Source organism: Centroberyx affinis, unplaced genomic scaffold (genome assembly GCF_046629955.1).
Source record: "Centroberyx affinis isolate AG114_WGS23_722 - 3 ecotype Tasmania unplaced genomic scaffold, CSIRO-AGI_Caff_v1 ptg001905l_1, whole genome shotgun sequence".
Taxonomy (NCBI): Eukaryota; Metazoa; Chordata; class Actinopteri; order Beryciformes; family Berycidae; genus Centroberyx; species Centroberyx affinis.
Window position 1 is genome coordinate 101,991 of NW_027280268.1, and position 9,382 is coordinate 111,372.

The following is a 9,382-nucleotide window of genomic DNA, read 5'->3' on the forward strand; positions in this document are numbered from 1 at the left end:
TTTCAAGTTATGTTTGTTTCATACAGTACATCAGTCAGTGTGTGTGGTACAGTACTTATAATTAATACAATCTATTATTTATCATCACTTACATTTTGACATCAGTGGCTGTTTTGTTTTCATTCAAGCCATCCACATCTCTTTCTAAAACACTCAAAAACAACCAAAACATCCATAGTTAGTTATGTGTGTCCTCCCCCGGTTTGGTTAGCGGTCATGTTTTATGTGTAGCCCACCAGACGTGGCGTGCTGGGAAAGCTCTTGCGCATGCTCATGCACTTCTCCTTGTCCAAGAAGAGCGAGTTGGCCTTGATGGACAGGTCGTGCTCCAGGGCCATCTTGGTTTTGACCAGAGTCTGCAGGGTGTTTTCAGCCTCCATCAGCCTCTCCTGAAGCTTCTGGATGGTGTCCTCGATCTCCCTCACCTCACTCACAAGTCTGAACAGGCAAGGACAAAGACAAGCAGGCTACTGTCAGACGGACAAGGAGAGAGGAAGAGCAGTGAAGGAGCCCTATTCAGCCCAAACAAAGTACACACAGTTGAGTGACATAGGTACTTCTGACTAAGTAAAATTGTGCAGCTAAACATGCTAGCTAGCTTGCCAGATAAATCATCCATCAGCGGCAGGTAGGCACACTTGTTTGCTCATTGCTTCCCCCATCCTATCATATCACAGTCAGTTGTTTTAGTATCATGCTCAGTACTTGAAATGCTACTTGCAGTGATATTTGCATAGTTCTTTACCTTATTGGCATAAACTGATTTAAGTCTATTGAATAGTGCTGATTCATAAGGTAAAAGTAACAAAAATGTTGCAAAAAATGATATCTTAACATTTTTAACTCCAATCAAACACAAGTTACAAAATAGGCAAAAGTAATTGAATATATAATTCATCCCCAACAACACTCTTACTGAGTGTGACGGATTTTCGGGAAAGCGCCTGTCATTCACACACCATCTTCCTTGTTAACTTTCACCACTGACAAAGCAGTGAGTTGTGGAGCTACCTGTGGTATGGGTTGTCCCTGCAGAGCTCCACGTTCGGCCTGCGGGTCCTCTCCTCTAGCCTGGTTTGGGCCACTTTCAGTGGGCACTCCTTGTCCCTCAGGGCCTTCTTCAGAGACTCAATCAGCATCTCCGTCTGGAAGATCTCTTGCAGGGTCTGAGTGATGAGAGGAGGAAGGGGGATGGTAAAACAGTCCAAAAATAATACATTAATAAACTCTGCATTTACTCTGCAGATAGTACTGATCCATCAAAGACTAATCCATTCATGAAAAATACAGGTCAGCTGAAGGGCAGCTGATGCAGAGGGTAAACAAGGTGATTTGGGAATGATTGACACAAAAGAAAAAAGGCATAGGATACGTTTTCCCATCTAATTTGTGGCTCTTCACCATCCAGGTGTGGAAATTGCCAAAAAAAAAGAACCTGTCAGCATTGACAGATTTCAAATTACTCATAGAAATATCATCTAAAAGTGGTAAAAAGGTAAGATTGGATGCAAATTGACTTATGGAAAGACATGATGGGCCATTGAGATTTGAAGTGAAAATAATTTTGAAAGGCAAAATTTGATTGTGCTATTTCACTCAGCATGTCATGTGAAAATAATGGATCTCAATGGATGAGGCAGAGGCAGCTGCAAAGCCGTGCACTGCTAGCATCGAATCAGCTGAACACAGTGCAGCACAGTGGCCGGCTCTATCCCATCCCATTTTATGTAATTTAATTCCCGTGAATCACTACTCCTTAGAACTCCACAGTGACTGAGGTTTATTAAAGACTGTGTGCCTCACATCACAGCTGCTGTCAGTGGATAAGTCCATCCAACAGCTGATGTGGATTCAGACTGTAACCCCAGCAATTAACCCCAGAACAATGGGATCCAGTGTAGACGATGAGGGCCGATTGCAGTGGAGAAGATGGCACAAGCAATGAAAGAGGTGTCTATTACAGGTCCTTTCTTTTGACAGGACTATTTTATACAGTAAACAGTGTTTGGTGAGGTTGCGTGCCGCAGTCTATTCACAATTATGGCAGATGGTGCTGAATATAGCACTGGTATGTCACACGTGTAGAAAAGAAGAGAGGAGCCATTCCAAATACTCACATGATCTTCCTGTACACGTCTCCTCTCATTAAATGGCTAATTTTGTTACCCACTGGTAAAAAAGAGTGAATGGAGGAAAACCATGTGATGGCCTCCCTAAAACCGCTGTTCTCTTTTAACCCAAACTCTTTTATGACTCATTCTTACAGAAGAAACATTGTAATTGAAAAAGACAGAGCCTTTATAAAAGAATGAAACATAAATCAGACATAATGTGAAACATGCGAATGATACTAGTCAATCAATTAGACAATTAGATAATAATTTTGAGTTATCACATCACAATTTAGGTCAAGATATAATTGGGAAGTATGACCTCATTGCATTAAATGTAAGCATACAACATAACAATAATTGATTTTCCTTGATTTGAATGCTACCAAATACACAAGGGTTAAAAAGTGAAAGCGCTTTGATGGTCACCTTAGCCAGATGTGTCTGCAGGCTGTTCTTAGCGTCAGCGGTTTCCGATATGCGGTCGGTGAACGCTATGTTGACAGAGCTGAACTGGTTCCACATCTCGTTGGACGTGGTGTTCAGCAGGATTTCTATCTCATCCCTCAGCTTGTGGGAGGCAGCCCGCTCGCTCTGGGAGTGCAGGATGTTGTCATCTGTGAACTTGGACCATGAGTCTGGCAGAGAGAGCCTGACAGAGGAAAAAGAACAACGTAAATTGATGGAAGTTGATATTCCCACTGTTTTAGAACATACTGTATATGGATCCGACTTGAACATTTTCAGATACTTTTTATGGTTTGTTAGCTTGAGAACCAGATAGGTAGGGTTTGTAACATAGGACAGTAATTTGAAAGTCAATTTGGTTGGTTTAAACAAATATCAACAATTGTTTGCAACTACGAGACCTGATAAGATGAATTAGATCAGATTAGATAACATAAGAAAACATAAAGCCAGACTCACGAGGGGTCTAGTCTTTCGATCCCTCTGTAATAGCCGATCCCATCAGATGCGTTCCTCAGATGGTGACACCTGTTGTCTATCCTCTGAGCTGTCATTTTGTCACTCATGTCTCTCTCCAGCTCATGCTGGGCTGCTCGGTTTGACCTGAGGCACCCCACACAGCAGACAGAGTTAAACTACAAAAATACACTGGAAAAGCATTTGACACTGAGGCACATGCCCCCTGAAAAAGGAGCTGTTTTTCAGTGTTTTAGAAATTGTCATATTACAGAATCCAAGACTGAGTAAGATTTTATCAATGCATTTTTACAAGATCCAGTGACCTCTAGCTGTTTAGACCAGACTCACGCCAGCTGAGCGATGGCTCTGTCCAGATGCCGCCTCATCCTTTCCTGACATGACTTGATGACCTCCACTTCCTTCTCGCAGCACAGGTGAAAAGAAAAGAGATAGAGAAAGATACAAGTTTTTTTTTTTTTTAGATCAATATCATGTCACACACACACACACACACACACACCCTTGTTCTTTGACATTACCCTTATGAGGTCTTTCTCCACACCGTCATGCACCAGATCGATGGACATCCGCTTCTCTCTGTGGTAGAGACACTCTTGAGACACCTGGTGACAAAGTAATCATGATAAAATAAGGAATTCCAGCAGGTATTTCAGAGTGTAATAAAAAGTCACGCCAGCATTTCACTATGACATTCTAATTACTGAGTCACTCATTTGAATAGTGGTGGTATGATTGAGTATATGTGCAGTTGTTTATGTGTGCGCCTGCATGCATGTGTCTGTGCAATGCATCAGCTGTATTCTCCAGTTTCAGCTGAAGTCCCTGAGAATGCCTCCTGCCACATGATCGTAACCCCGGGAGTCGTCTGTGTCATCAGATGTCCAGCCAGATCAAGTTGACTGTACCTCTACGCCCCAAAGCACTCTGGGTTAAACAAATGACCAGTGGTGCTTTCTGTGGAAGGTTACCTGGTAACCTTAACAGGGCATTAATGCAACCTAATTAAGAGTTTGAGTCAGTGAGAGCACTGCTCTGCTCTAAAGTGATGCAAGGAACCAATAAGAGACTGTTGCTACAACCAATCCAGACCCCCCCAGGCAAAACTGTGTCACCACAGATAGTGTGACAGCGTCCTGAGACGTGATATGCATGAATGATAAAATGAGTGCACTGGAAGAGTGGCCTGCCAATATACAAATACACAAATACACACACACACAAATACACAAATACACACACCTACACACACACACACACACACACACATTCAATCCTTACCTGTAGGGGCCCTGCAGTCTCTGCCAGTGCTCTCTCAAGCCTCCTCTTGACCTCAGTGAGAGCTGCTATTTCTGTCACCATGTTGTCAATCTCATGATTCAGCTCAGACTTCCAGAAGACAATGTCGTTGAGGCGCTCGCCAAGGTTCTTGCTGGTGTTCTCCTGGGTTCGTCGGGTCAGCTGATCCTTGTCCTGCATCAGCCTGATGGTGTCTCTTCTCAGCCTCTCCGCACTGTTGCGGGACGACTCAGACTCCCTGTAGTTGTATTGGTTGGACTTGTACCAGTCCTCAGGGGTGTAGCGGGTGGTCATCGCGGTCCTGTTGGATGGGTAGAACACGGTCTTGGCTCGAACCAGGTCTAGATTCTCTCTCTGTGCAGAGAGGGACGGGATAGCGCTGGTGCTCTTGTAGTAGCTGTTAGTCCTCCACTGGTTGGCACTGGGGTTCATGGCCAAGGCTGGCTGGGTGTTGCGGTAGCTGGATGCCATGGTGGAGATGGCAGGGAGGAAGTGGCTGGTTTTGGGCCGGGCGTAGGTGGCTGTCAGGGTGGATCCCATCAGCTCCATTTTTGACTCCCCTCAGGGTGCCCCTGTTTTTCTGCATAAAAAGATTTACTTTTCACAAACTTCTGTGTTCATATTTTAGTGTAGGTACTTTTTGTAGACTCTAAATGTGATAATGTGATAAAAACTTGTTAGTACTTGCAGATATTGCTGTAAAATTGTATAGATGCGCTGGGTTAAGTCTGAACCATTCAGATTCCAGTAATTGAATATATCACAGATTAGATACAGTATAATCTCATTTTGTTTAAGAATCTAGGTTTATAGGTGAATTAAGAGTATTTCAGAATGTTATAAATAATGTTATAAAATATATTTGCAATGGCTATGTCTTTCGTGGCTCATTACTGGTAACAGAAAGAGCTATTAGCCAATCAATCTAATTTGCTTTATCTTCTTCACACATTTTAAGAAGCACAGTGACAAAAGCAGTAAAGAAAATAGCTTTAACTTACCAAAATGAGCAAAACCTTTCCTCAACATCCAGTGCCTGGCTGTAGGCAGGCTCACCTCTCAGCCACGCTTACCTGGAAATGAGCAAGAACACACTAAAGGTAAACTGACATGCATAATGGATAGACAAGTTTGCAAGCCATTCATTCAATGAGTTGCAGCTAGCCAATGGTGAGGCACAGTCCTAGGCTGCAGGAGCTGGGCTGTCCAAGATTTCTGTTGACACAGAAGCAGTTGCCACGGGTAACTGTGGCACTCTGGATGAGATTTCCAGATTAATTGTGAGCAGGTGCATTTACTTTGCTAAAGAATATACACTGCTATTCTAAAAGTTCACCACAATGTAGCATGAGTGAGTGAGTGAGAGTTAGAGCATGAGAGAAAGAGAGTTAAAGACAGATAAATGGATTATTTCTTGTTATTGAATTGATTTTGGCTGAATGGAGATGAGCTTGATGACACAAATCTTTTTTCTCTCTCTCTCATTGGATACAGCTGATTTGGCACATGTTCCTTCACACAAAGCTAAAACAAAGTGAGGACAAAGCAAGCAGTGGCTTGTCCTGTGTTACAAATCTAGGGCACTGTCACCCTCCTTCGTGCCTGTGAAACTGTCCATACAACCACACAGGTGGGCACGCACATTGTTCTTGTCCTCTAACATCTTCCTGGGCAATAACTCCTGCCTATTCATTAAACTGTAAAGGTCAAAGAGATTTAAAGTGTAAAGGCTAACTTCCTGATAGCAAACCTTTGAGGATTTCCTTGCCAAGACTATAAAACAAACCTTTTTTCATTTAATTCACATTTTAGACAGATTTGGAGCTATATTTTTTGTTTGAAGATGAGCAATCTGAGCTTTGTCTTTGAAGCAGGTGAGTTGAGTTGGTCTCCCAGCAGCATCAGATAGCTGGCCCTCACCCTGAGAGAGCTAGCTGTCTGTATGGATTACAGTCACCTGCTTAATGATTCATGCCACAGGAAGAGACCACACAAGCCACTGTAGCACAGAATAATTGTGTTACCTACCATTGGAAATGAGGATCATTTACACTAATCTGTTCTGAAGGGGTAGGGCTTGACAGATGATAGCCTGGTTTCCACCACAGTGTCAAGCGAAGACTATAGCCAGTACTTACTCAATAGGCCTATCTATATCACAGATATTTTGACCAGAACAAAACATACACATATGGTTGCTTTTGCACCTTGCCAACAGAGATGATTGGCCAGCCAAGCTAGAAGTTTAAATATCAGCTACTAGTGCTTTAAATTAAATAGTGCTTTGATCTTGTGTTGTTAATATTTTGGAGCCCCACTCGACCCTGCTCTAGTTACCACAGGTGAAGAGAGCTTTACAACCAGCTTTACTCATACAAGAGTAAATAATTTCCTCATTGGCCATTACCCAATACCATGACCCATTTTCTGTGTTCCTACCTCCTTGTTCTTACCAGTTGTTATACAATTGAGTAAATACCTCTGCATGATTTACGTCCTTTCATTTTAAAATGAAGTGTGAAACCAAAATGATGCTAGTATGAAATTAAACCTCCCTAATAAACATCATTGAAGTTATTATTTATCTTGTCTTTTTTTAATATTGAACTTTAAACACCAGGTAACATTTTTTCCCCAGATGGTTATATGACAAATCATCATAGAATGAAACCCCTCATATTGTCCCCCACAGGTTATCCCTCCCAGTTATAGAGGGTGCCTCATGCGGTACTGTTGTCTCAGCCGATATGACTCCCTCATTGTTTTGTCTTCCATGGCGTGAGCCTCTTGATGTTATTCTGCTGTGATTGGCTCCCTGGGGTCCAGTGCTTTTGCTAGAATAACACTGCATTACTGCTTTTCCACAAGCGTTAGCCCTAGTCCTGCCAACAGGATGACTGAGGCTCTCCAGTCCAAAGACAAGAGGTATTCCCACTGTGCTAGACTCACTCTAATGCTGAACCACGATTCTGCTTCACCCTAGTATGTTCCCATGAGTTATTTTGATAGGTGTACCTACAATATGCCATAACACTATTTGATGTCATTCATTGCTGCTGGATCAGAGTTTGTCTATAGGACATGTTGTACTGATCCCTGTTGCTCTTTTCTGGACGTTCTAAGTGTATACATATCTGTTTTATCCACTTGTAATGACATGCCATGTAATCCCTAGCTTACTAATGATGGCTATCTGATTGGCTTGCAGGTTTATGTTTCTTGCCATGAAGCCTCCTCTAAGTCCAATATTTAAAGGGCAGGGTTTGGTGGTAGCTTCAAAGAACCCGCTGTCCATGCTATTTTGCGGCTTGCGGCCAGGCTACTATTGTCATAAACATGGAGGTTTAGATTTAGAATGGAATGACATGTCATTGCTCCGCCCCCCACGGCCTCAGCATCACTTAACATGGCTAGGTTGAAGAAGGCCACCCCGCATGCCTCGGCCGCCCTGACCTCAGCCGCTATAAATATGCCCGACAAAAGCATGAAAAGCCAGCCCTCGTATGAAATTCCTCCCTTGGATAGAGTTCTGAGCGTCCTCTGGAAAAGCGCTCCCCCGTCGATCTCCCCGTAGGCCTCAGCCTAGAACGTGAGGGAAATGTTATAGGGGCCTATATTTACTCCTGCCATGTGGCCCATGAGGGTATGTTGTGAACTACTGCATAGTAGGAATGTCTGAGGGAGCAAGCATGCTGTCCCACCACGCAGAGCGCACTCACACTGAAGGCATCAGTTCTCACACACAAGGGCTGTTAAAGTTTTATAAATGAATTGCAAAAGGCACTCAAAATGACTGTAGCTTTGAACTCCAAAGGTAGTCCTCTCGCAATATTCTCTCTTTTCTTAAGGAATAAGATCTTAAGAGATTTCATTTTAAGGTCCATTACAAGAATTTTCTAAATTATTATTAAAATAGATACAATAAATGATTAAGATAGACAAAACAGCTATATTGGGTATCTCACCGCTGAATAAATATGAGCTTTTTCATTGGAAGTTGGCCTGAAATGTACCTAGGAGCTATATTCCTTCTTCTTATGTGGTATGATGGCCAGTTAGCAGAAGAGCATTGCATAGTTCCCTGATGTAAAGTGACCCAGGCAGGGCAGGGCAGGTATCATAGTTTTTGAAAGCTGTGTCATGTGGTCCAGCTATGCCAAGCCCTGGAGGTATTTGACACCTTACTGAATTTGTCTCGCTGTGGTTTGGATGACAGACTTGATGCAGGCTCACATTTGGACAGAAGAGACAGAATGAACGATGCACTGAACCTTAAACCGGCGCTCTCAGGTGACGGCACAGAGAGGCTTGGATTTCATGGTTTGGTCAGTGCATGTGATAGTAACCTGGGTGACTGGAACGCATGTCCCTCTGGGAATAAGGACTTTGGACTTTGCTTTGCTGCTGACTACACACATGCACACCCACCCACCCATACACACCCTAAAGCCTTGACACATCCTTCACCCTTCACCATTGACCTCCAACATGTCAAACGCTTATCAGGTAAGAATAGACAGGGGGAGGATGTCCAATTTGCTTTCTAAACATTCACACCCAGTGAAAACACGTCCCGGTCTGTTGCCTCTCCGGCCTCTGTGTTTTCACTTGTTCTACCCCCTTTCCCACGTCAACACAGCAAGCTTCCTGCTCGACCAAAAGCTTTGGTCTGTCACAGTTTCCTCCATCTACCACCTTTGTATCAGCAGCTCTAGCATTCTTGCTTGCCTGTTCTTCCAATTCTCATGTTTAATGGGTAATATAGATGAGGTTCTGTCTGTCTCACCCTCTCTCTCTCTCTCTCTCTCTCTCTCTCTCTCTCTCCCCAAACATAAAGGCTATTGTAATGGAATCAGTCTTCTCTCATGAATTGTGGATGGAGCAGTCTGTGAGGAGGGTGGCCACACCTGAAGAGGAACACAGGAGAGGAAGTCAGCCGTTAAATCTGATGACAGTATTAGAGATCCCCCACCAAGGTAATGGCACGTCCGGATGGGAAAATCACAGGACTCCTCTGGGCTCATCTC

General features: G+C 43.3%; 1 protein-coding gene across 1 annotated transcript; it reads right to left on the reverse strand.

Moving 5' to 3' along the window:
* Window positions 1–221: 221 nt before the first annotated feature.
* tekt3 (tektin 3) lies at window positions 222–4,904 on the reverse strand. The gene is made up of 7 exons (XM_071530230.1): window positions 4,338–4,904; window positions 3,578–3,661; window positions 3,387–3,457; window positions 3,039–3,182; window positions 2,541–2,763; window positions 1,012–1,166; window positions 222–438 (listed from the first exon to the last, which is right to left on the reverse strand). The coding sequence occupies exons 1-7, from the start codon at window positions 4,902–4,904 to the stop codon at window positions 222–224; spliced, it is 1,461 nt and encodes a 486-aa protein (XP_071386331.1).
* Between the last annotated feature and the right edge of the window lie 4,478 nt (window positions 4,905–9,382).